Source organism: Periophthalmus magnuspinnatus, chromosome 10, assembly GCF_009829125.3.
Source record: "Periophthalmus magnuspinnatus isolate fPerMag1 chromosome 10, fPerMag1.2.pri, whole genome shotgun sequence".
NCBI classification, from domain to species: domain Eukaryota; kingdom Metazoa; phylum Chordata; class Actinopteri; order Gobiiformes; family Gobiidae; genus Periophthalmus; species Periophthalmus magnuspinnatus.
This window is the reverse complement of record NC_047135.1, coordinates 27,693,971-27,721,026: the sequence shown is the minus strand read 5'-3', so window position 1 is coordinate 27,721,026 and position 27,056 is coordinate 27,693,971. Positions and strand designations below refer to the sequence as shown.

General features: G+C 38.8%; 5 protein-coding genes and 1 non-coding gene across 6 annotated transcripts; 1 reads left to right on the top strand and 5 right to left on the bottom strand.

The window, feature by feature from the left end:
• Window positions 1–224: 224 nt before the first annotated feature.
• On the bottom strand, window positions 225–12,488 carry bod1l1 (biorientation of chromosomes in cell division 1-like 1). Its single transcript, XM_055224849.1, has 30 exons — window positions 12,260–12,488; window positions 11,964–12,088; window positions 11,694–11,878; window positions 10,921–11,397; window positions 10,078–10,224; window positions 9,851–10,002; window positions 9,653–9,749; window positions 9,434–9,560; window positions 9,057–9,114; window positions 7,378–8,977; window positions 7,247–7,299; window positions 7,035–7,143; window positions 6,887–6,958; window positions 6,779–6,816; window positions 6,650–6,701; window positions 5,731–5,795; window positions 5,580–5,652; window positions 5,451–5,497; window positions 5,303–5,369; window positions 5,185–5,210; window positions 4,951–5,086; window positions 4,774–4,838; window positions 3,417–3,540; window positions 3,280–3,323; window positions 3,125–3,206; window positions 2,951–3,024; window positions 2,759–2,879; window positions 2,220–2,355; window positions 1,940–2,011; window positions 225–805 (listed from the first exon to the last, which is right to left on the bottom strand). The coding sequence occupies exons 1-30, from the start codon at window positions 12,374–12,376 to the stop codon at window positions 703–705; spliced, it is 4,644 nt and encodes a 1,547-aa protein (XP_055080824.1). The 5' UTR covers window positions 12,377–12,488; the 3' UTR covers window positions 225–702.
• A 370-nt stretch (window positions 12,489–12,858) lies between these two features.
• On the bottom strand, window positions 12,859–12,940 carry trnal-aag (transfer RNA leucine (anticodon AAG)). Its single transcript has one exon. It is a non-coding gene; the product is annotated as a tRNA-Leu (tRNA).
• Window positions 12,941–14,411: 1,471 nt separating this feature from the next.
• aurkb (aurora kinase B) lies at window positions 14,412–17,303 on the bottom strand. The gene is made up of 8 exons (XM_033973593.2): window positions 17,221–17,303; window positions 16,700–16,738; window positions 16,528–16,613; window positions 15,519–15,707; window positions 15,312–15,450; window positions 15,088–15,236; window positions 14,838–15,012; window positions 14,412–14,676 (listed from the first exon to the last, which is right to left on the bottom strand). Exons 1-8 carry the CDS (start codon window positions 17,224–17,226, stop codon window positions 14,494–14,496), a joined length of 966 nt encoding a protein of 321 aa, XP_033829484.1. The 5' UTR covers window positions 17,227–17,303; the 3' UTR covers window positions 14,412–14,493.
• A 290-nt stretch (window positions 17,304–17,593) lies between these two features.
• Window positions 17,594–20,146, bottom strand: LOC117377220 (F-box/LRR-repeat protein 12-like). Its single transcript, XM_033973591.2, has 3 exons — window positions 19,775–20,146; window positions 19,593–19,668; window positions 17,594–19,230 (listed from the first exon to the last, which is right to left on the bottom strand). The coding sequence occupies exons 1-3, from the start codon at window positions 19,873–19,875 to the stop codon at window positions 18,214–18,216; spliced, it is 1,194 nt and encodes a 397-aa protein (XP_033829482.1). The 5' UTR covers window positions 19,876–20,146; the 3' UTR covers window positions 17,594–18,213.
• A 23-nt stretch (window positions 20,147–20,169) lies between these two features.
• cops6 (COP9 signalosome subunit 6) lies at window positions 20,170–23,549 on the top strand. The gene is made up of 10 exons (XM_055224807.1): window positions 20,170–20,243; window positions 20,753–20,874; window positions 21,251–21,382; window positions 21,468–21,556; window positions 21,629–21,691; window positions 21,764–21,811; window positions 21,892–22,006; window positions 22,137–22,229; window positions 22,440–22,540; window positions 23,331–23,549. Exons 1-10 carry the CDS (start codon window positions 20,179–20,181, stop codon window positions 23,469–23,471), a joined length of 969 nt encoding a protein of 322 aa, XP_055080782.1. The 5' UTR covers window positions 20,170–20,178; the 3' UTR covers window positions 23,472–23,549.
• Window positions 23,550–24,234: 685 nt separating this feature from the next.
• On the bottom strand, window positions 24,235–26,199 carry LOC117377349 (uncharacterized). The gene is made up of 4 exons (XM_055224772.1): window positions 26,141–26,199; window positions 26,026–26,070; window positions 25,782–25,942; window positions 24,235–25,181 (listed from the first exon to the last, which is right to left on the bottom strand). Exons 1-4 carry the CDS (start codon window positions 26,187–26,189, stop codon window positions 24,426–24,428), a joined length of 1,011 nt encoding a protein of 336 aa, XP_055080747.1. The 5' UTR covers window positions 26,190–26,199; the 3' UTR covers window positions 24,235–24,425.
• Window positions 26,200–27,056: the final 857 nt, after the last annotated feature.

The following is a 27,056-nucleotide window of genomic DNA, read 5'->3' as shown; positions in this document are numbered from 1 at the left end:
TCTTGCATAGAAACAGACCATTTAATTTACACAAAATGTGTTCACTGGCTGAAATTTATAGATTCAATACACTCAAATAATGAGAAAGAACAACAGGTTTAAACAAAAACATTTATGTAAAAGTTAATGTTCTATTAACATACTGGTAAATGACAAAAACATATTGCGTTTCACTTTTGACAATGTGAAACATAAAAGTATAAAAAAAACAACTGCAATAACAGCAGTATTGTTGCTAATGGACAGACCTATCATGTATAAAAACAAAGTCATTCACAGAATGAATAATATACTTAGAAATGTCTCTGCGTGGCCACTTGGTACAAGGCAGAGATAAAACAAATGACTTGAAACAACATGACATATAAAAGTGAACCTGGTATAATTTACAATTCTACTCGGTTCACTATCTCCAAGAACAACACTACTCCACTACTTACCATTGACCCGAGACTCTATTACAGAGTATTACTGTGAACGTACAGGAGGACTGATTCAAACCATATGGCTGTAAAGTCAAAGGTATTCTGCACAAATCTACAGGTTTAGAAGGAATCAAATTGACTTATACATTTTTTCCCCCAAGTATCAACAAGTTACCTTTTTGTTGACAGCTTTTTGGTGGAATAAACCTGCTTCTTCCTTGAATATGCAGTGGTGAAACAGAGTGTTGAAGGCAGCAGTTTTTCAGTGTCAGACATGTTAGCGTTTAGCTCGCTTAGAAGGGGGCTCCTCTGATTTCTGAGCTCCCCGCGTGCGCACCACGGGGGGGCTGCTCTCCTGTTTGCGGCCCCTCGCTCCACCGCTGCACGGAAACAAGGAGCAAGTGTCAGTCTGTCTGCGAGTGTCATGTTTAAGTGCTGTAAAAACTTGTCTTTGTTAATTCATGGATTACATGCGGCCTATACAAAAAGTGGAACTGACGGGCCTACATGAGAGGGGTCGGAGGAGAGGGAGACACATTTCAAATACGGCATTTGCATTTTGGCTAGCTGAATAGACCACTTGTTATGTTCTGTTTTGTAATAGTTCAACACTTCATGAAAATATGAAATGTGAGTTTAAACTATGACCTCACTATAACCTGATAACTTATTTGAGTACAACTAGTTCCAACTGTTCTCAAATGCTTATAAGTAACAGTACTACAAGTATATACTACAATATTGTCCCTGTGGTGCAATGTAATATCCTAAAATATCTGGTATTTTCCTTTTTTAATAACTACACCTTAATTAGCATAAACAAAGACTTAAATCATAACAAACAGTTAATTAAGAATGCTTCAGGCTCAGTAACTACTTAATAAATACCCTAACGCCTAACTCCTAACCCCAATCCCTTCATTAATGGTGTACTATGTAACTTTTGTGATGGAAGGTCAACTACCTGCTTGTCCCTATCATGTTATTGCTTTAATGTGGTTGTTAAATTAACTTATCTATCTTGTATTGATTTCAATTACAGGTGATTCAATTTGTTAAAAAAATATCTTGAAAACATGCCTCCTTACTGTGACCTCTCCACAGAATTGGCTCATAATTTGGCCTGCTTAGCTCACTGGAGGTGAAAAAGTTTAATGCCATACTGTGTAAAATTCTAACAACTCCTTGGAGAGCAGATGGACCCGAACGTTATAGTGTATGTTTAAGTAGTTACTCAGCCTTAATCCTTCTTAATAAACTATTTGCTCCTAATGAAGTTTTTATTCATCATTTATTAAGACTAATTAAGGTGTAGTTATTATAAAGTGATACCAAACATCTTTTATTTGGACTACACTGTTTACTTTAAAATGTTTTTATTAAACATAACACTCGACTAACTGAAGTTCCAGGAAAAATGCTAAATGTCCTCCTTCGACCTCAATAAGCCCGTAATGGTCAGATTGCTGTTCTAGGCTCGATCCTTGTGGCGTCCGTCGAAAAGCCAAACTCACCGTGTGCCAGCGGTGGTCTCCTCTTTGCCGCTCTGTCGACTTGCCCGGGTGGAGGGTTTACTTGGCTTGTTTCTAAGATCAATAAAAAACAAATATGTATCTACAGCCATTGGTTTAGAGACTTAAATTTTTGCAAGTTAATGTAATAAAATGTGACAGGAACGCTTAGAGGTACAAATACAAAAGCCTGACCACTGTGTGAAGTATGAAAGTTGATTCTTAAACTAATTCATCACAACAGCGTGTTTCTATTTTTTTCCCTTGTTCTTTTTTTATGTACCTCTCGGCCTCCAGACGAGATGCTAGCCGTGTGGTAGCTCGTGTCGCAGTCTCTTTTCCCTCCTCTTTCTCATCATCTTCATCCTCTTCATCCAGATCCCCCTCTTCTTCAATGTCCTCTTCCTTTTTACTCTTATCTGGGGAATTCAACCATTTGTGATAACATGTTTAGCCTTTGCATAATGTCAAAATATTATTTAAAAATGATCATTGAAGTTTGTTTTGTATAAACCCTTCTGATGGACATTGTAAATATGGCTCGGCTACTGGTTTTCAGCTTCAATTATATGCACCATTTTGAGGACTTTTTTTCCAGTCAAAAAATATAATTGTTTTAAGAGTTCAATCAATATAGCAATGACCCTACTTCTTTTATCATTATAAATGTTTGTGTGTGTATGCAGTGGCACTTTTAAGGATTTTTTTTTTTTTTTTTAACAAAAGATAATATAAATTATACTGTTTCCATTTGCTATACCATAAAAAACAAACAAATTAAACCAAACTGTCTAGATGCATCATGTAGTAGAATTTTTGCACCTGGATCCTCTGCCTTTGTGTCAGAATCCTCAGTAGAAGGTGTTGCTTTAGGAGGTCTGCCCCTGCCCCGTGCAGATTTCTTGAGGGTTGCATCTTGTTCCTCTTGTTGCTCATCTTCAGTCTGACGATAAAATTATACATTTATAAAAAACACTATTATAATTACAAATAGCAGCAATATTGTCCACTTACGTCCTCCTGTTTTTCACTATCCTCTTGTTTGGTTTCGGCTTGATTCTCCGTCTTGGTCTCTGATGGGGAACAAACTACCAAAAAAATATTATATCGTATTGTATTATATGATATCATTATAAACAAACATTACATAGTTCAACTGCAGTGTAAATTAACTGAATGTATTCTCACCAGTGTCTTTGACAGGCTGTTCTTCACCTGGTTCTGGTGTAGTGTCTTGCTCTACATCATTTTTAATATCAGGAGCAGGTTCCTGAAAGAAAAGCACACATAATACATATAACATGACTCTTTTTATCATGTGTAAAACAAAGAACAAACCCAACCTCCATAGTTTCTTCTGAGCGCTTCCTCTTTAGTGAAGGTTTCCCTGGTGATGGGTTACAAGTGTTAAAAGAACAATTTTTATAACCTGGATATTACAACTAACATATGCTTAATGAACTGTATAGAATATCCTCACCAGAGTCGGTACTAGAGTCAGTACCAGTGGCTTCTTTGGAGGATTCAGGTTTGCTATGTTCTGTAGGAGAGCTGACTGAATCAACTGCATCAGCCTGACTCAACTTTGCAATTTCTTCTTCAGTCTTCAACAAATTACAATAAACAGGCCATAAGAGTACAAGCAATATGAAATAGTAAATGTTTACATGTTAAATACTTTAAAGGTGCACTATGTAGCACTTAAGCATGTGCTAGCTGCTTGTTTCCATGGAGTCATTGTTTTTCTTTTATTGTTCCACAGTATGGCATTTAACTCATCTATCTACATGAAGACAAGCACGTGTCGCCTTCAGGCCATGCTGCTCACAGTAAAATTGTATGTTTTTGAGCAATGGAGCTAAACAGCCCCGACCACTTCAAAGTCTCCGGTTCTGGAAGTAAAATTTCCCTTAATTTTTCCCACACATTCGAAAATCCATTTTAAAAGTAAGATTTGTGGAAATGTTTCAATAACTTAGCAGGTTACCACATTTCAGAAAGAGATTTTAAATAAAAGTATAGTGAGGACATTATCTACCACATGGTGGATTAGCCCAGAGCAAGCTTTCAAACTTTTAATATACTTTTTTTTTGGAAAGTCTATGAGAAAAATTTATGGGAAATTTACTTCTGGAGCCAGGGACGGGCAGCCACTGGTGAGCTCCATAAACACCTGTATTTGTATAAATGCTTAAGAGATGGGTTTATTTCCATACTGTGGAACATTCCAGGCAAAGTAATATCACCTCCATGTTACCTAGTCAGTCAGAACCACACACTTTGACTAAACTTTGCAAAGACGAGTGGGTCTGGACAATATCTTGTCTCCCAAATGTGAGAAAGAGTGTGGATTTCTGCAGAATCAGCAATTGAAGCACCAAACTGTTATTTATCTGAGGTAAAAAGAAGTTATATATTTTGTTCTGAATGATAAGAGAATTTTTGAAAGGAGATGTATTCTTCATTTGAGAGACACGTGATACAAATCAGTTCCCCACGTTAGGACATAGGTTTTTCACTCTCTGCTAACCTTATTCGACCCCGCCCACTTTTGCTGTAAACTACTAAACTGCACTTTCTTTGTAGTGGCACTTCCGGTTAAGAGGGAATCCCATTAATTTCCCATTGGAGAATTCAAGAAATGTTTTGCGCTAAAATATGATATGAAGCATTTGTGTAAAATGTTCATGTGCACCATGATCTGGTTCCAGGCCCTTCTGGATTCAAATAGAAGGGGCTGGAAGGGACTGGCTGGTCAGGCAAATCTACATGTGCACAAACAAGTGACGGATCCCCACTGGAAAAGTTACATGGTGAACCTTTAGAGTAACACTAACCTGTTCTTCCTTCTCCTCTGTTTTATCAGAGGTAGATTCTTCCGCAATGTCCTTGTCTCCAGCTTCTGTTTTAAATCAAAATTAAATAACTGCGATGAAGCATTTCTAACCTTGAATATATAATACAACTGCCTACAAGTATAATAAAATAATCCAGGAAAGGTTAAAGATGTCTACCATCTATGGTCTGTTTTGCTGCAGCTGAGCGTCTTCCTCTCCTCGCAGATGTCTCCATCTTTTCACTTTGGTTGTTCTCTCCCTCTTCTGTCTTTGTTGACCGTCCTCTTCGTGCGGTTTTGACTTCCACATTTTCCTTAACGATATCATTAAACAATAAGATTTTCATTCATTCATTTACAGTCGTTCTTAAAGAAAGAACCAAACAGTCTACTCTCTCCGTACAGCACTCACCTCCTCTTGACCTTCCTTTCCATCACCTTTAAAAAGCAGAGAAAAAATTGTTTATGCCATCTTGTTATTGGCATGCACTATTCTAAATAATCATAATAAGAAAAAAAAATCGAAATACCAGATTCAGAAACGTTACGGGTTGACAACTTTCGCTTGCGCCTTCCCCTGCCCAAGGCTTTCTCCTCCTTAAAAACAAACAAACACATTTTTAAAAAGAGTAGCAGGAAAAAAAATGTGATTCCTCAAACTGGTTTACAAGAATAGACCTTTTCTGAATCCATTTCTTCTTGACTGTCTGTACTGGACATAATACCTAAATAACATGAGAACGAACATAGAATTATACCTTTAAATTTAAGTTGATGTAGGAAAACCTTAACTTGAAAATAACTTACTAGATTGTTTGAGTAATTTGGACTGATACTCCAATGAACTTTCAGGCATCTGATGAACACTGTCTGGCTTCTCCTAAGAAAAAAAAAAAAGATAAAACATGAAACTGGAGTATTTAAATACGTTTAAAGACTACCTTTTATGGATACTTACCGTCTGTGGCTCACTTTGCTCTACTGCGATGCTTATCTCCTCATTAGCCTTAGTTTCAACTTCGCCTAGTAAAAAGTGATACCTTGATAATAATAGCAAACTGCCTGCTCCAAATTACACCATTTTCTGATCTATGTTATAACGTTGTTACCTCGTCACAAACATACCTGGAGTTGTGTTTCATTTCATTCATATGTCTGACACACAAGCCCTGCACATTAAAGCTGATTTGTTCTCTCAAACTGAAAACACTTTGTTCCACCTTGTGATGTCATGAAGAAATACAGGAAGTGCTCCACTGTGTTTTTAAACTATACACCTTCACTAAAAACATTCGGATAACTTCAGGCCTGGAATTGCCCATCTCTTCTGAACAAAAGGTAAAAGGTAGCTGTTAACTTGAAAACTACTGCTCCATAACATCACAAGGTGGAACAGAGCATTTTGAGCTTTGAAGATGTAAACAGACTAATGATAAAGGGTTTCTCAAACATGCAGGAATGAAATAAAATACAACTCCAGGTGTTTTTTAGAGGAGGTAATAACATAACATGGCTTAAAGTTCACAAGAGTCCGTTTTGTGTAATATAAGACCTTTAAATGTATTTTGGACTGAAGTAAACATTAACCAGAGAAACACAGGTAACATATTATCGTCAATCATTGGCAGTAAAGTGCAGTAAAGATACCTCTTCTTTTTCCATTTTTTGCATTTAACTCAAACATTTCCAGTTGGTTGAAGTAGTATAGTCCTCTCCCTCATAAGAGAGTGTGAGCGCTAAAGTAGTTGTAATTACTATGTGGATACCATTCTGAACACTAAAACTGCAGAAAAACACAAATACCACCAGAGGGAGCCCATGTATCACCAGTGTTACTTTTTATATAGTGCACTTCAAATAACCTTTTATCTACTTACTTGTATCTATGGCCATCTTAGTTACGTGCTCTTCTGCAGTCCCCTCTTCATCCTATAGTTATTGAAATATTACCATTATGTGAAAATGGAATTAATATAGTTATTACGAAATGAACAATTTTGTCTTACTTGTGTGGATTTCTTTTCCGTGCCAATATCACTTTGCTCTGAAATCCACAATAAATCTATAAGCATAATTGGATACTCATTGGTAAATTCTTATTTATGATTGCATACCTTGTCCAAATGGCAAAGTCTCACTCTCACCCTCTCCTGCTGCTTTTTCTTCAACATCTTCAACATTTGCTTCTGTAATGCAAAAATAAACATGTATTAATCCACCCAAAGTATATAGAATGGACATTAATCTTTTAACAGAGACAACCTTCTTGTTTAGCCTCTTCTTGTATATCACTCTCCAGCAGTTGTGGTTTTGCTTCATTTGTATCCTCTTTCTTCTGTGTAGGAGTCTCATCGACTTTTGTACCCTCATCCTAAAATTGCCAAAATGAAAACAAAATGTCAATTTGCTTCCAGATTACTGCTGAAGAACAGGCTAAAAATCATGGAGCTGATCAATACAGTTTGAATGAATACCTTAGGTGCCACCTCTTCTTGTGGTGCTTCTGCTGTTGTGTTTTTAGATACATCTAAAAAAAAATGAAAGGACAACTTATTATATTGGCTAATGTTTCTTTGTATAAATGGTATTTTGGTCACTATTTTACCTGTTATAACTTCACTGTCTTTGACTTCATCTTGTGATATCTGAGCAGGGGATACAACAGAAAGCACACCTGCCTGGTCCGCCACATCAGCTGCACTTGCCTCTATTGGTTCCTCTGCTACATCCCCCTCTTGCCCGATCAAACCAGACGACACTGTACTATCTGGATCCATTGACAGCAGTGTAAGCGCCGCCTCTTTCATCTTCATATCAGCCTCCTGTTGCGCCCTATCCTCCACGCCCTCCGTCTGTTCGCCGGGCTCAGGTAGGCGGGCATCGGCTGAGGTGCACACGTTGACGAGGGCGAGCAGGGCATCGGCTTCAGTGGGCACGGCGGTCATTTTGGGTGGGTCAGTTTCGCCCTCAGAGGGTTCTGGGGTGATGTCGCTCAGAGCATCGCATGTGTCGTCTGATGCAGATGCGGTAACCATGGTAACAGGAGGCTCTGAGTCTTGAGTGCTGGTGTCCAAGAGAAGAGATGTTTTCTTCTGCTGCTCCTCAGTGGATATAGCAGTCTTTTGAGGTTTTGTCTTTTCGAGTTTGGATGGTTTGTCCTTCCGGGTGTCATCTTTACCTTCAAGATCCTTTTTGTCAGTTTTCTTTTTAGAAATTTTATTTTCAAGCTTTGCTGTTTCATCTTTTCGCTGCTCCTTTTTACCTTCCACTTTTTTCTTCTCTTTTGTTGCATCCACTTTGATACTGAGTGAACCTCCTGAACTACTATGACCTTTCTTATCGCTTTTGGATAGCGCAAGACTTTTTGAATCTTCTTTTGATTTTAGCTTAGTTTTCTCCTTCTCTGTAATCTTGGCCTTTTTGAGATCCTTCTCACCTTCATAACCAGATTTGTTAGATTTCTGTGGATCATTTGCTTTAATCTTTTCCCTTTCAGTATCTTTACTATCAGTTTTGGACTTGAGTTTATCATCAGTGTGACTCTTAGATCTTTTAAGAAGCTCTTTCGGGTGTTTGTCCTTCTTTTTAGTAGCATCTGAACCCGGCTCCAAGTCAGATTTGTCCTCAGAGGAGCCACCAGATTCTGGGCGAACCAATTGTTTTGAATCTGTTTTAGTTTTCTCTCCTTTACCTTTGTCCTTGAATGAATCCTTATCTTTCTCCTTGTCTCGTAATTTCTCTGCTTTCTGCTCCACTGACTGCGCTTTGACCTTCTTCACTTCTTTAGAACTCACATCTCCCATCTCCTTTTCAGTTTTCTTTTCAGTTTTGCTTTTTATCTTCTTATCTTCTTTCACTAAGGCACTTTCCTTTTGGGCATTTTCAGCTTCGGCTTGCTTCTGCTTGAGCTTAGCCCGCTGGTTCAATAAATGCCGTTCTTTTTCCTTGCGTTCTTTCAAAATGAGCTCTTTGCGGGACGGACGGTCAAATTTACTGATGGAGCGATACTTGAGGGCCTCTTGAGAACCCTGCTCCAGTTCCAAAATGAAGGAGTGTGTGCGGTTTTTGTCACTGATCTTTTTGGGTTCAGATTCCTCAGAAACGCTGCCACTTGTCCTCCGGCTCCTCTCATCAGGTGATGCCGATTCTGACATATGCCTCATGGGCTTTTGCTGTGGGGTTTTGGAAGAGGTGGGCTTCAATTCCTTGTTGGGGAGAAAACATATACAGTCAGTTACATTTACTAACAGTGCTATACATGCATACAACTGTGAGGTTACATACTACTTTCTTGGTGCCTTCTCCAGTTTCTTTCTTCTTGCTTGTTACGTCATCCTCTTTCCTGCAGGTCAACCAATGCGCAGTTAGTACAATTTAAAGGGTGCACGAACTATGTACCTTTTTGGTGGGTGTTTTACTACCTGCTTGTCTACATGCAGATATTAATGATTTGCCAGAAATGTTCCCCAGTATGGCATTAAACCTATTCATCGTGCATGTGTTTAATTACATGTATGGAACATTCCAGACAAAGCAATAACTTCTTCATGGAGACAAGCAGGTAGCGGACCCTCCACCTGAAAAGTTACATGGAGCGGCTTTAAAATCAACCTACCAACAAATCACACAAAACAATCAAAGTTTAAGGGCATTGGACACACCTTGAATCTAACTTCCTTTTCCTATTTAAAGCCATTTTTTTTTCCAGAACCTTTCGTTCTTTCCGTGCCTCCTTGGCTCTTGGACGCTCAGTTGCAGCAGTGTCTGCACTCTTCTGGTTTTTCTTATCTGAGAATAATTACAATATTTATTCATGGAAAAATACTTGCTTATAATAAATCGCAACACAAACACACCCACACACAACACTAGAAACATACTTTGTTCTTCAGTCTGTGCGGCCTTCTGCTTACGCTTCTCCTCCATTCGTTCTCTGTTTTGCTGCCTTTTCAGTAATCTCTCCTCTTTATCCTTAGCCTGTAAATGTCATAAACAAATGTTAATAACACAAGAACATATAGAAATAATGCATAAAATTCATTTTGTGATATTATACATGAATGATCAATGCAACAAACCACTGATCTCCGACGCTCCTCCACAGTCACTTCATCATCAGAGTCACTATAGTAACGAGAGTACAGAAAGGGCTTGTGCACATAGGCCTTTCGCCGAGGCTTTTGTTTTTCCTCTCCATCGTCACTTGTTTCTTTAGTTTTTTCTTTGTCATCTGTAGGGATTTGGAAAAGATTATGCCAAATAAAAATGTGCAATTTTCCTGAACAAATAAAACAAAAAGACTCACCATCTGGAAGCTCACCCTCCTCAGAGGAGTCAGAGGGTGTCTGCGCGTCATCACTTTCCTCCTCAAAAGATGACAGGTCACTGGTATGAACAGAGCTTACTGTGATGTCACTCAGTCCCTCCAGATCCGAGTCCTCTAAGGAGTACTCTGCACCAAAATAAATGGGGACAATCTACCTAGTACTCATAGAAAACTCTTCATATTCAAATCATAAATCGTAATAGGTTGTGTTCTGGAATCCCTGTAGTTTAAAAGTGAGTTGGAGGACAGGACATTCAAAAGTTGAATTTGCTGTTTATCAGTCAAAATACAGATTGTTTGACCTGATTTATGGTTAATCTCTCTGAACATCTTGCCAGTTTTTGCTTCAGCAGTTGCAGGTTCTTCTTAGTCAATATAAATAAACAAAAAAATGCTTTTTTTCATAATAGCTTCAGAATGTGATGCAATTTATCAACTCTGCAAATGTGATAGTTGCCAGTTAATAACAGGTTTGTGGAGCATATACCAAATAATAAAAAGAGGCAACACTGGTGGCTGCAGTCAGTGGCTCAGGGTTTCACAGAGACGGTTCTTACCAAGCCTCAAGACAAGACTTGAATTACTCAATTTGGACTGATTTTAAGAGGCAAATAGCCTCTGTTATTTTTTTTAATCATACAAGTTAGTTTGAAAGTTGGATGTAATAAGTAACAATTCAAATGTTTTAAATATTTAACATTTAAAGACTGAGTGTGGATTTGTGGATCATAGGCCCCTGCTCTCCACCTAAAAGCATGACATAATCTAATTCAAGAAATTTAACTACTACTTTAAACTACAAATAGTACAAAAGCAACTCACCCTCCTTAATCCTCTCTTTGGCTTTCTGTTTGGCTTGACTTGAGGATTTTAGCTCTTCATCTTGTTTCTCTCCTGTCTTTGCAGTCGTTTTAGTTGAAGATTTGTCCTTCTCCTCCACTGTTTCATCATGAACATCTGACACTTTCTCCTCCATCTTAACCTCTTCTTTGACTTCTTCTTTTTCAAGTTCTGGTTGCGTATTATTCTCACTCTTCACCTCTAATTCTTGCACCTTACTCGCCAGCTTCTCTTCGTCCATGTCTTCAGGAGCCTTGACCTGGGTAGCCTCTTCTTCCTCTGTATGACTTGTGTCCTTCTCACATTCGTCTAGCTCCATGGGTTCCTCTGATGGTTCAGGTTTGGGTCCTTTCTCAGCGGTGGCCCTCTCAGTTGCCTCCTGGCTCAAAGTTGTGATGGTGTCTAAGATCGACATTGCTCCACTCGTAGTAGTGTCCAATGGAGATGAAGGTGCTGCAGCTAAATGTTCATAATGCATTAGTATTTTTAAAGGTGCCCTATGTAACCTTTCTGATGGAGGACTTGCATCTTGCTTGTCTCCATGGAGATGTTACCATTTTGCCCTAATTGTTTTATTGTATTGTATTAAACTTGCATCTGCATCAGTTGCATGTATTTAATTACAGGTATTTTATTGCTAAAAAAATACTTTGAAACATTACTGAGAGCATGATCACATTTCCTAAAATCTAGCTTTTAATTTTCCTCTACTTACATAGAGCAACTTTAAATAATGATAGATATAAGATACAGACCTTGCTCAATGGAATCTGGTTTAGGTTCTATGGCAGTAGGCAGGGCAGTAGGTTCATCAACACAACTTCCAGGTGACAGAAACTCACGGACCACCCGCTCGACCTGGGGCCTAAAGATGTGATTGATTTTGGGATCGACCACTTGAGCCACTATTCTGTCCACTCCCTGCTCCAGCATCCCAGATCTGATGTAAATAATTACCCACATTAAACAATTGTTTGCTGGGACCGTATTTTCATTAAGGTATTCTGTACTATACTGCAACTTACTGCAATACCAACTGACGGATGTTGTTCCTCAACTGGTTCTTGTTCAAATGTGGACTCCATGTGTGATTGGAAAGGTGATTTGAGACGAAGTTGTCCACTCTTTGCTTCAGGTTTAAGTAAGCGGGCTGAAAGGAGAATGACATTTCTAAACTGGACAATATGGCAATAACCAATGTAAGAAAAATACTCCAACACAAATAATTGCAGACCAAACTGCAGAAATATGTATAACCAAGACGTAAATAGCAAAATAGCACAGATTACCTACCATGTTGAAATTAAAAATTGACATTTACCTTTGTATCCACGTCTGCCAAACACTCCCTTCGAAACTGGTCAAACAATCCTTGTGTTTTTAAATGGTTTACTATCATCGAGACCAACTGTGGGTCTCCCGGAGGTAAGCCCGCCATTTCTACACAACTGATGCAAAATAAAATGTATAAAGACTGAAAATGTTAATCATTCATGCGGACAAGAGACGAGTCTATTTTGGTTCTTGATGTTCGAAGTAGAAATAACCCGGAAGAGAAGAATAAGAAACCGGAAGAATATGAAAAATGATGTGGTGTTTTCAAAATAAGTGTAACTTGTGAGTAAACGTGGTTCTCTCAAGGTTTGGTTTCGTAATACATCTAACATTATATGATATGTATTTAGCTAGAAGAAATTATACTAAACTGTAATGAATACAAGAATGCAATATCAATTAGTCTAGCGAATTTACACCCACGAATCTTTAGCGCCCTCAAGTGGACATAGGCAGCCACAACGGGAACATGTTGCTAATTCTAAACTATTTACATTTCATCTGCATTGAAGCATTGTCGTGGTCACGCGGTGGTTTAGTATACTGTTAAAAAGAAATGCAACCGAAATATCTAAACAAAAGATCTGGCAGCGGTGGGATTCGAACCCACGCCCCCGAAGAGACTGGAGCCTTAATCCAGCGCCTTAGACCGCTCGGCCACGCTACCGTATAGGGAAACCATGACCTCGGTGAGATGTTGTTAAATTGTTTGTTGTCCGAATTTACTTGTCTACTGGATAAGAAAGATGGCACAGAATATCACTTGTATAAAGCCATTTTTTAAATTGCATTACAGGTTTCCCCTATAACTTAAGAGGGAACAAACGTTCCTTTTCTCAGTCTTTAATTTATCTCCGTTTATCATATGTTTGAGATTCCAGGCCCATTGCTAGAAGAATTTAACATCAATTCAGGATAGACGTTGATGTTTAGGTTTATACTGAGAAACATACACATGAGTATGTCTGTGTAGTGTGTAGACCCTCAGTCGTCCAGGTCTGATTCATAGCAAACAACGAAGTTAAATCTGTCAACTGGACAAATCTTGTAGGAGTGAAGACGTTTCGCTGCTCATCCAAGCCGCTTCTTCAGTTCTGGTCAGAATGCTGGTGGCCCCTGCCTCTAATCTATCTGAGGGGAGGGGCTAACCACTCTGACAGTGTAAACAGCTATTGTCTTGAGGATGTCTGGAGGATGGAGTTATAGATGGGGGAGAGATTATGTCTCAGGCCCCCATTTCTGTTTAAGGAAGGATTCTCTTTCCTAACAAAAATAGCTTCTTTAACTCCTCTTTCAAACCATTTCTTTTCTCTGGCTAAGATCTGAACTTCACTATCTACAAAAGGGGTGGTTAGTGGCTTTGAGATGGAGATGCACGGTGGACTGGGGTCCAGAGGAACTCTCCCGCCGGTGTTGGTACATCCTCTCATGGCGTAGCTGTTTAGTTTCTCCAATGTAACGCTTACTGCACTCTTCACTACACTGAATGGATTAGACTACATTACTTTGTTTATGGCTCGGGATTTTGTCCCTAGGGTGAACCAGTTTTTGCCTTAAAGTATTTGTGGGTTTGAAAAAGACAGTAATCTCATACTGTCTGAAGATTCTCTGAAGCTTTTCAGACACACCCGCAGTGTAAGGAATGGTAACACCTCTCCGTCTTCACTCCTACAAGATTTGTCCAGTTGACAGATTTAACTTAGTTGTTTGCTATACACATGAGTAGTTTTATCTCTACAAAGAAGTTTGATTTAGTTCAGCATAAAACACCACATAATCTGACATAATACAACATGTATCAGCTATGGGCACTGTAACAGGTCTCACCAACTCAACCAGAAAAAGTGTTTGTTTCGTTTCTGCGCATGTGTGCGTTTTATGTTCGCCCCACACAATATCTGTGGATGTAATAAGTACTGATTCAAAACGTTTTAAATATTTATTAACATTTAAAGATTGAACTGGAAATGTTTCATGCATGGCTCCCTGAACCAATTTGCAAAAAGATTGCTGCTGCCTTACACACCAGCACCAGAAAACAAACTGTGATTCCGTTTAAAAGATATTCTGAAGAGATAAAAACTGACATAAAAAACAACAACATACAAACAGCTAAATATGCCAGAATAATGGCAGTTTGGGGCCCAAGTCAGTACAGTGCATACTGACTAGTCCATTGTGAGAAGTTGCACAGGTACAAAATAAGAGTTTGGTTGTAAATCAGTTAGTCTCAGAACTTTTGGTTGGGCAGATCGGAGGCAAACATCGCCGTGAGTTTGCTTTGACCCAAGGATGATCAATAACACTCTGTAGTGAAAGACGGTCAGTGGGGTTGTGACGAAGCAGTTTTGAAATCAAGTCCTTAGCACCTTCTGAGACAATTCTTGGAAACTTCAAATCCACCTAGATAAAAGACAAATTCAAGTTAGAAATAAACAAAATGTAACAATATTAAAATTAAAAATTATAATTATTATATATATATATATTTTTTTTTTTTTTTTTTTTTTTTTTTACACACACACACACACACACACACAAACACACCCCATGTACAAACCAACCTTCATGATTCTTTTGTATGTTTCAGAGTGGCTTGCTGTTTCAAAGGGTGGGTTGCCAACCAAGCACTCATAACAGAGTACTCCAATGCACCACAAGTCAACCTTTTCACTGTGAGTGTGACCCTCAATCATCTCTGGGGGAAGGTAGTCCAGGGTACCACACATTGTACGACGCCTTAAAAAGACATCATCAAATTGAGGTGGTGGGTGTTTCACAGACACCAAAAATACAATTATAATTTTGCCTTACCTGAGTGATGGGGCATGAACAGACCAGCCAAAGTCTGCAATTTTTAGCTCTCCACGATAACCTAGAAGTAGATTCTCTGGCTTGATGTCACGATGAATCACTTTTTTCTCGTGACAGTACATGAGTGCATCAGAAATTTCCTCCATGTACTGAAATGACAACAAAAGCCAACAACTTAGAACACTAGAATCTCAACTACAAAAATACCACAAATAAAAGCTTACAGTGGCAGAGCGCTGGTCATCAAATCTTCCACATCTTTGTAACTCTTTATACATCTCACCACGTGGTGCATACTCAAGGACCAAAAACACCCTTTTGCGGTCATGAAAATAGTTGTAGAAGCGCAGAATATTGGGGTGTCTGAAAGAAAATGCACACTATAATCCATCCATTTCAATCATACCTTTAAAAGTTAAAACAGTACTTACTTGAGATGGGCTTGAATCTCAATCTCTCTCCTTAGTTGATGCTCCACACCCTCTTTCTCCATTTGTGACTTGAAGAGCACCTTTAGTGCCACTATGGCCTGTAGCTTCTTGACTCGAGCTAAGTAAACATTTCCAAATTTGCCTTTTCCCAGTGGCCGACCAATATCAAAGTCATCAATCGTAATTTTTCTGTGGAAGAGTTGGTGTTTAGTTACCAGATACAACAGCAAAATCTAGTCTCATTTTCAGTAAACAATATTCATATTGATAACAACCATAGCCAACTAAAGGAGTCTTCCACATCATGGACGATAGACATCCATGATGTGTATTGTGAAATAAGCTAACTGGGTGGTGGGAAAAAAAAATACTGCAAGTCTGAAAAGTTCTGAAAAGTGTGTTTGCAATGAATGCTTCAGATTCCCTTCTATTGGTCAGATTCTAGAATGTAATATCAAACTCCCAGATGGGGCTAAGAGCCAGTTTTCCATGAAATCTCAACATCGAACCTTTTCATTTGTATTTTTGACAAGACACAAGAACAGTATATTTCAACAAAAATATGCATTTTGAACAAAAATAAATTCAAGCCACCAATCATCTGTATTAAATATCACTAGCCTAATATCAAATGCAACCATAATATTTACCATTAATAGCTAAAAACTGTTGGTTTACGTGGACCTCTTTTTATGGATTTTTATTAGTTTCATGTCTAGTGGTTACATGGGCCAGTTTAGCAAGTGGATTGCCTTTGTTTGAAATCAAAAAGATGTTCCCATCGGCACCACCAAACCTACCTTAGGTAGTGCACATTTAATGAGAAAAAACGACAGCAGATACATTTCTTTTTTAGACCGCTCTTCATATAGGAAAATTAATTTATATTTCAACCTCTTTATATGGAATGCAGTGCAAAAGACATTATGCCTTGTTCTCTCCACATTCAGGAATCCACACAACCGTGAACTAATTTCTTGTAATCTACCGTTTGGAGTTGTGAATGTACCTTGCGACAGAACTGGACGAGGAGGCATCTGCTCTTGGTTTCACAATTGGAACACGCTGAGGACCTCCCATGTTTGGTGTTGCCATCTGTAAAAGAACAAATTTAGATAAATTTCCAATGAATAAGGAGAATTATTACTTTTATAACCGCAATACACTTTTCCTCAACTTACTGGTCTTTGAAAACCTCTGGGCTCATAATTTTCTTTGTTCTGTAGGGTAGAGACAGGAGAAATACAAGAATAGGTTACAATTAGTGATGGATGAAGAGCGATATATGTATATTTTTTACATTTATGATTGGAACAGTTAATTGTAGTTTTAAACCAAACTGGACACTTGTACCGGTATACCATTACATTTCAGTCAAGTATCAACCACACTCTGTAGCTATGATATCCCTGTTGTAGTACTGATGTAGTTATCAGTTAGCAGCTAGTATGTGGACTTTCAAGAGGAACACTAGTTTGATCCGTGTAGGACGATAGAACAAAGATGTTAGAACAACAGTCTGGTGAGAGTAGCTGTAGGAGCATGAGACGGAAGCCAGGTAGCGTTAGCATCTAGGCTAACAACATAAGCTATCGTTAGTTTTATTCCAGCCGCTTTGACGCGACGAAAAGATTCTAAACAAATAACACGTGTCTTAAGTTTTGCTGTTCAATATCAGCGTGAAAATAAGAACAATAATTACCTGCATTTTGCCACGACCCAACTATTGCACGGAGAAGTCAGTATATGTGTACGCTTGGACTCAACCGCCAACGTTTTCAAAAAGACAACATTGTCGCACGCGATTGGGTGAATGTTTATAAATCTGTCCTCCCCATTGGTCAGATGAGTTCCAGAGCCAGCTTCTGATTGGTCGATATGACCCTTTCACACGTGACCCGCCCTTGCTTTTGTCGCCGACATACTTCGTAAAAGTAAACAAAAAAGTGGTCTAGTCCACATTCTTTGATTGCTGATCTTATTATTCCATAGGCAGTTTACACATATATAAAATACAAAATACTACTTGTCATTTCAAAACATGTAAGTTTACATTTAAGTAAAAAAGACCACACTATGTTCAAAATACATTTATTTACCAAATCTGTGTTCAAAGACACACCTTCAAACGCACTAAAACACTATTGTCTTATAATAAGCATTCATAAAACTCTCCTTTTTTGTATAGTCAGATAATTATTTTTTTACGGGGCAGAAATTGGATAATACAATCCATCAGCCTCAGAGTGATAATTCAATTTGATAAAAATAGGGATACTCTAGCTAAAAAGACACTATTGTATTCATAATTGTGTTTCAGAAGCTTAAAAAATGTATTCACTTTAATTATAATTTTTTATTTCATTGTGTTGTCTCATATTTTTTGAAAGCAAACATTTGAGTAATATACAGTTGTTTGGAGTGTGCTCACACTTGCACAAACACCATATCAAAACTGGGACTAAAATGGAGCTAAACCTAGACCCTTGGCTGGACCAGGAATACCCTTGGCCTAAAACAGGACTAAACCACATTTACATCAGGACTGAACTAGGCTCAGACCAAGACCAAACAAGAACAAGTGTGAACACACCTTTAGTTTGATGTGATATAGCCTAATAACTGACTTCATTACAATTAGAAAGTAAATATACATGGACACATGTATAAGCAATTGAAGCAACTAGAGTAGTCTTTATTCTGCATTACTCTGTACTGAGCAGTTAGTGAAAACCAGAGTGCAACATGGCAGCATGGCTCCAAGTGTGCGACGCAAACTTGGAATAGGATCTACTACATCTTGTTTCCGTTGGTTTTCATTGGTACCGTTGTCTTCACTCACTGCTTCTTCACCATCTTGCTCCTCCTCAGCATTACCCTCCTCTGATGGACACTGGCGAGGCTGGAAGACTACATCTAAAAACTCAAGGCGGCTTAGGCCTCGAAGCATTCTGCAACTTTTGCATATTTGTAAATTACTAAGTGTGCAAGACCAGAGACATAGGCGTTTCAAGTCTTTTAGGCGGCTCGCACAGAGCAGACCTGGCCCTACTTCTTTACCTCCCAAACTAAGCTCTTCCAGGCCAAGCCATCCTGAGCCTAAACCAAGAGAAGCCATCTGCAAATGGTAGCCCTGTCGACCGGTGATGCCCAGCTCCAACTTCCTAAGCCTGAAAAGCCCTTCCACGCCAGACACACCATCTTTAGCAGCACAGTTTCTCAAACCATTTGCTGTTATTCTAAATGTGTCCCGCAACTCCAAGTGACTCAGTTTTTGCCATGATGTCAAACTTTGGAGGTGCTGGTCTGTAAACGATGGCACATTGTTAAGGATCAAACTCTCAATAGTAATCCCGGAATGACCTGAAGGTCCTTTCCCAACTCTTTCCCGACTAGTTGTAGCTTCTGAGTCACTGTTAGGGGGTACGGTCGGCAGTGTTTGCTCAAAAAAGCCACGGGGCAACTCACAGCCACGAAGCTCTAAGACCTGCAAAGATGGAGGTAGAATCTGGCACGAAGGGAGACTTCTGAGGTCAGCGTGGAGGAGACAAAGTCTTCTTAGACGAGGGCACTTGGTGGACAAAGCTTTAAGCCATGACTCAGACAGAAATGTCCCACCTCTGGCAGATAGCAGCAAACCACGCATTCGAAGGCACCGTAGGCCACATCCTAAGTATTGACGGAGCAAGACCCACAGTATCCGAGATGTGACCTAGCAAACAGAAAAATACAAACATACGCCACTAATACTCAATAAAAATTATGAAACATCTTGGTAAGGCTTCACATAAACATTCAGCTCATTAACTACTGTGGCTAGGATTTAAAAAAATAAAAATAAACCAATTAAGAGGCATATGGCTGCAGACCCTTATCTACCAATTGGGGTTTTAATTAGACATTACATAAGGACTTATTGTGTGAGAAGCCAAAATAAAAGTCCACAAGTGTTTGCCAAGTGTTAATGTCAATGCATTGTTTCCCATTTTAAAACAAAAAATGTTTCTACTTAATACACAGAGTATAACAGTAATAATGGCGACATAACTATGGGTTTCTTGTGTCATAATTTACCCCTTTCCACGCTGTCAGATCCACGACCCTCCAAAGCCTCTGGTCTTTCACAAGACGTCTCCATCTCTTACACACTCTACAAACACAAATCATATGACATGAATAACAGAGTACGTCGACAAACAAAACATGTCTTGGGTTTTGTTACACCTTGGCATTATATCTATGAATATTATTCTCACCTCCCAGCTCTGACAAGCTCTCGCACTCCAAGAAAAGACAATATATCTATTAAAAGGTTTTCAGGAAAATAATCAAGATTGTACCCATTTAACACATCCATTTTGTTTATAAAAAATCACAAGCTCTGACGGAATAGTTTTCCGGTGCACAAAGGGTTGCGTCCGGAAGAAAAATCCCAAGGAAACAATTTACTAAAGAGAGCAGTGCCGCTTGAAAAAAGAAGATGAAAAGTAGGCCCCAGTTCGCCGCTACATGTCTTTACCCTTTTAGGGCACTATCTATAAACACCTGGCAAACTGGGGCACAAGAGCGAAGCAAATATGCAAATGACAAACATAAACTCTGACAAAGGCATAAGCCGAATACGCCATCTATCGTTGGCTGTTAGTACAATGCAACACGCATGCGCATTGCATCGGCGAAGATGGCGACGAACGGAGGAGGAATGGAAGTGGACGGGGCAGGCGAGTTTTATTTAAAAAACACCCCTTTTAAGTTTCTGAATTAATGTAATCTATGCCGGGTATTCGTAAATGTTATGTGTACCCCAATCACCAGCGGCTTGGCATGCTGTGACTGATTTAGACCCGGATTATCCCCCTTTATCAGAGCACTCTTTCTCATTCTTTGCTCTTACTATGTTGTGTTTATGAAACTGATATATACTGATTGCAAAACTTCTCTTTTCAATTTGAATGTAACAGGTAGACTATACCTGAAGTAGCCTACCCACCTGCCCTGTATGCTTACATAGAGGGCCAGAACCTTATAGTAATATGGCTTCATATTATTCTGAATTCTGAGTTATTACAAATGAGTCTGTCATAACATACTCTGGACCATAATGTATCCATTATGGTGTGTAAATGTATTAATATCTCTGCAGACACTATAACAAAAAAAATCAAGGTTATAAGCTTGGATGAGCTATTGCACATACAGTTTAACTGTGTATGTATTTGTATGCTTGCAGCCAGCCCTAGTGTTATGGCTTCAGGGGTCACAGGGAGTGTGTCAGTAGCTCTGCATCCCCTCGTAATTCTCAACATATCTGACCACTGGATACGGATTCGTTCACAGGAAGGGCGCCCCATGCAAGGTAAATGGTAAATGGTAAATGGTAAATGGTCACATTTTTCTATAGCGCTTTTCTACCTTCAAGGCACTCAAAGCGCTTTACAACAAGGAACCACTCACCCATTCACACACACATTCATACACCAGTGTACGCAGACACTGAGGGCGAGGTGGGTTATGTGTCTTGCCCAAGGACACAATGGCAGCATTCATCTGTGTGAGTTAGAATCGCACCGCCAACCTATGGATCAGTGGATCTGACCACTCAACCAATGATGTTTATGTCGAGAGCGGGATTTGAACCACCAACCAGTATTATTGTAGTAGTATTGATAGATGTTCCAAACCTAAACTAGTCAGGTACTAAACACTTTTTGTTTGTTTTGATTGTTTCTTAGTGATTGGTGCCCTTATTGGAAAGCAGGAGGGTAGAAACATAGAAGTAATGAACTCCTTTGAGCTCCTGTCTCATACTATAGATGACCGAGTACACATTGATAAGGAATACTATTATACCAAGGAAGAACAATGTAAGTATCAAAAATGTATATATGAAAGGAAAATGAAATGCCACTTTCTAGCACTGTTATTGTTAATAATTTTATTCTTTGGCAGTCAAACAGGTTTTCAAAGAAATGGAGTTCCTTGGCTGGTACACCACTGGCGGTCCTCCTGATTCGTCAGATATTCACATTCACAAGCAGGTAAGCAATGCTTACAATTGTTGCACATAGATAACAGGAATCTGTTTTTTATTTTGTTTTTTGTTCGTTTAGGTATGTGAAATAATTGAGAGCCCCCTGTTCCTCAAGCTCAACCCAATGACTAAACACACTGATGTAAGTTTTCTCATGTAATGTAGAATTCAAGTCAAATTTAAAGTTTACTCAATTACGTTATTTGTTCTCCAGCTTCCAGTCAGTGTCTTTGAATCTGTGATTGACATAATTAACGGCGAGGTACAACTCTTTTATTCTATCAACCATAATGTAAATATAGTTTGTACATGTACAGTTGAATTATTTTTTTCTGTAATCAGGCCACCATGTTGTTTGCTGAGCTGACATACACTCTGGCCACTGAAGAAGCCGAGAGAATTGGTGTTGATCATGTAGCTCGCATGACAGCAACAGGCACAGGGGAAAACTCAACAGGTATTTTAAAAACAATTACACCAAAGCATTTTGTCAGCAATCTGTGTGAACGCCTGAATGGACAGTTAGAACTGCATGGAGCAGTAATGGGCAAAATTCCACTCTTCATTGTGTTTGTCTTCTTTTGTAGTTGCTGAACATCTTATAGCCCAACACAGTGCAATAAAGATGCTGCACAGTCGAGTGAAAATCATTCTAGAGTATGTCAAAGCTGTGGAAGCAGGTAAGGGCACCTTTTATGGGAAGAAAAGTGTCATGTGCGTGAGCATAAGTGTGGAGAACAGCTGTTTTTAAATCAGCGGCTTCCGATTTCTCATGTGTATGTTTTAAAAAGAGGCCTCAGAACATGTGTTCATAATTACAGACCTGTTTATCATGTGGAAAAGCACAATTTTGCCTCAACCCATGTCTGTTTTTTGTCTGTGTGCCACAGGAGAGGTGCCATTTAATCATGAGATTCTCAGAGAAGCAAACGCTCTCTGCCACAGACTTCCTGTCCTCAGCACCATGAAGTTTAAAACAGACTTCTATGATGTAAGATGTTCAATATTACATTTTTTTGAGAAGGCTCTTGAGTAGAACTGCAACTATTATTTTAGTAGTAGACTAGTTGGCCATTCCTTTTTTTCGATTAGTTGACTAGTCAAAGGATTATTTCTGTTGTACAGTGGAACTTCTTAAGTAGCCCACTTTATCAGCAAATAAAAGTTGAAATATGGTGACTGAAGGCTTCTAAAAAGAGAATATTTACGATACAAGTGTATTATTAACTAATCATAGTCATTTCTTTTATTTAAAAAAAAAAAAAATTTATATATATATATATATATATATATATATATATATATATATATATATATATATATATATATAAAATAGTGTATGCATTTCAAAATCTGTATTGTCCAGATAACAATTATGATTATCAAAATACAATTATTATTTTTGAATTTCCACTAGTCACAATTAGCTGATAAATTGTTGCAGCCCTACTCTTGAGTGCTTACCAATAGAGTGCTTTGTGTAATAATGGTCTTTTATAGCTGTACTTAGACATTACTAACCTTTACTGTAGGTGACTGTATGTGTATGAGACACCTGACTAATCAGATGGTAATGAGCTGATTGCTGAAGCCAGATACCATTAAAGGATATATAGTTGAGTCACTCCAATTACCTTATGCTTCTGCATAGTGCTGGGTGTTTCATGTGCTTGTTTACACAGTTAATTAATGGCTCCTAAACAGTGAAGTCTTGTTTTAGTCTTATGTAAAATCTTTGCCAGAGGGAGCGCTGTGTAACTGTGTCTCTGTTTCCCCCACAGCAATGTAATGACGTGGGTCTGATGGCCTACTTAGGCACCATCACCAAGACTTGTAACAGTATGAATCAGTTCATCAACAAGTTTAACGTCCTGTACGACAGACAGGGCATTGGCCGTAGGATGAGAGGACTTTTCTTTTGAGCTGGCATTAGCTAAATAGACAGACAAGCAGCAGTTTTGGTCTTTTTGGGTTTGTGAATTGATTACCACACCTCAACTTAAGAAACAGTAGCTACTCAACCAGATTGTCTTTTTCAACCACACAAACATAAAAGCACTTATTGATTCATCACTCAATACAAAATTGTTTTAGGTTCCAATATAGTATTTCACTGTTTGTTTTATTGTTCCACTTATCTATATGTAATAAATGATATGTTTTTCATGGGACTCGTGTCAGATTATTTGTAAGTTAAGTGCGGTGACTGTGCAGACAGGCATTTAAGGTCCTGTGTACCCTGCACTTTTGAATGAGCCTGTAAATCAGCTATGTGATATTACTGTAGTTGCAAGTTTAATGTCTGGAGCCAAGTGTTTGCAGTTAGCTGGATGTTTGAAGTGATTCTCCTGCTGTTCCATGCCCTCAGAGGTTGGAATATAGGCTTACACAGCAGGGAAGACCTATTAACAGCTCCAGACGTGTAGGAGTAGCAGAATTTATAAAGGTATTAAATATATAGCGGAACCAGGGATAATGACCATTGGCTTACACGTTGGCACTTGTACTTTACAGGAGTCACTAACTTTAGGCATATGAAAGAGCCAGCAAAAATCCAAAAAAGGGAGAAATTTACTTTTATTCTCATAGTAAAATGTTTAATTACATTGCTACTTGACATGTAAAAATATCAAAATCATATTGGTAGATCTTTAAATTATAGTATTTTACCATATTTATTGCATAAACCTTGAAGTTGGACCAATATGAATTTTATATTAGATACCTGTAACAAATAATGTATTCACAGTGGTGTTTACCTTGAAATGTCATTGAGGTCATATTCTTGGTCTTAACAGTAAATGTGGTAGACTCTACTAGAAACCTTTGATTTTTGACTTGTGCATGTTACAAACCAGTCTTTTTATTATTGTGTCTTACTCAGCATCTTCTGAGGGCTCATCAGCAGGGTCTGCAGGCTGGGGGTAGTTGAAGCGGGCTGGGTCATACAGCTCATCCCTCGGGTCATATGGCAGAGGATAGTAGTAGTGGTAGGGATATGGATACAAGGGAACTTTCTTTTCAATCGGAGCTGGAGGTTCTGGTTCCTCTACTGGCTCCTCTTTCTCTACCTTTGGAGGCGGTGGGGGCACTACCACTATCTTCCCTTTTACGGGCCGGGGTGGGTTGTCAATGAGGCAATCGGGATCCCAGTAAGGGTCGCAGTCGTACTCCATACCCTTTACCATAACTGGAGGAGGTGGAGGGGCCTTCTTTAACAGGACAGGGGGAGGGGGGGCAGACTTTTTGGTATACTGGATCACTGGCACTGGCTCGGGGGCTTTCTGCGGTGTGCAATGAGGGTGGTAGCGTGGGTCGCACAACACTGGAACAGCACCGGTAGGCAGGTACACAATGTGGGGCTTACACATGGGGTCTTTGGCGTTGCACAGGAACATGACATCGGCCTGGGAGGCAAGAGGGGGAGGAGGGGGGGTCACTGGAAGCTCTGTGGACTTTGCCTTCATCGGGGGTGGAGGGGGGAGCAATTTGCATTTCTTGTCTGTGGTGGGGTCACACATTAGCAGGGGCAGCCCCAGCTTGTTCTGGTAGTATGAGGCGTTGGGACCGTACACGTGCTCCAGGTATCTCATCTGTTGGTACAGCATACGCAGCTTGTCTGTCTCATACAGCTGTAAAAAAAGTGGTATGAGATTAGTCAAACATGTCAGAGTAAAGGAAACATGATTCTTCTGTAGCCATGTTCAAAACCAAGTGTCTCAGTATAATTTAACTAAATTATAACTCTATGTAAATTGGTTTATACTTTTCAAAGGTAGGTAGATTAGCCAAAAATACTACTCAAGTAAGAGTAATGTTACTTCAAAACAATATTACTCAAGTAGAAGTATGAAGTAGTGGTCCATGAAAGCGTGTACAAAAAAAAAAGTATTTGGGGAAACTACTACTCAAGTAAGAGTAATTGTAAGATTAACTGTTTGTACATATTTGGACAATTTGAAAAAAAAAATCAAATAATTAAATAATGCACAAAATGACTTGGACTTACTTGCAGTGGGAAGAGTAACCGAAACGTTTGCTGAAGTAAGAGTAATGTTACATTGTAAAATATATTACACCATACTTACACCAAAAAGGTACTCAAGTAATACTTTCACAAATAGTAAATTTTAGTAAACAGCTGAAGATATGAATTAGCTCCTGTTTGGCACATTCATATTTTACATAGATTGACCCAGACTCTTTTGTTCAAATAGACTGTATTCTCTTACCCCCTCTGTGTGACCAATGCTACTGTAATAGCGGTAGTAAGCCTGGAAGTCAGGGTTGGACCGGTACCACTTTGGATCCACATTGCGCTTGGGTCTGGAGTGACTCAGAAAACCATTTGCTTTTTCTGAGTCTATGTTGACATGGTCCACTGGAACCATCTCTGAATAAACATAAACATAAGCAAGACATTAGCAGACAAATAAAGTGGGTATAGAAGGTAAAGAAGACTGTGTCATACAATACCTTCTTGCTGGATAACATTCAGCAGTGACTTGGCATCCAGTAGACCTAAAGAAAAACATGATATTAATATTTTAAATATTTTATAACTGCACTAAAACAATTACTCAAAACTAACCTGGAAGCCAAAGCACACAGCATATTGTCAGCTTTAATGTTGAAATCATCTTGAACCACCAATCTAAATCAATAAACAAGCACAAATTAAAATCTCTTTTTAAAATTGTTGCAAATCTGGTGTGAAATATTGCTTTAAAAAATCAATGGCTTACCTGGCCCAAGAGGTTGCGTTGTCAAACGAAACAGAGCAAGGGTTTAAATACAAGCTTGAGTGTTGTCACTGAGGAATATTTTCACTCAACCAATGAGATTTCTGTATTTTTGAAGCCAAAATCTGTCTCCTCCCCTCTATAAATATGGTTAAACATGGGGCTTTGGCCACCAATTAGGGATAAAGCCCCCTGGTCCTGAACAGCAAACCTGTAAAGTGCTACTTCAAATGAAAACTCCCTGTGAAGTCTGGGGTAAAAACTCTTACCTGCTGTGACAACTGCTACGTTGAGGAAAAAACTGCCTACTAACAAGATGCAGTTTTCCAACCATACAACCAATTTAGTATGGAAAGGTGGAGTATCTCAACAACATGGCTGGTGTTTTGGAATTTTTTTAATGTATGCTTTGGGAGATTTTTCAGCTACAATTTGCTAGAGGTCAGCTCAAGTTGGCACATTTGAACTAATTAAGGTTACACCTAAAAAAAGGGTGTCAAACCAAGTATAAAAAGACACCTGTGTCTAGTCTCATTCCACCATTCTGCCCATTTTCTTATTCTACAGAATTGCCCCTTGTTTTAATCAGTGAATATCCAGTTGTCATATATGGTTGTGTGGTTAGTCACCTGCTTAAAAGATAGGAACAATATTTTCCATATCCTAGGATACCCAATTCGGTTAAAATAATGCAAAATGTAATCAGTAATAGTTACCAAACATTTGACCCAACTGTTTGGGGTTCATGTTCATAAAACTAGGACT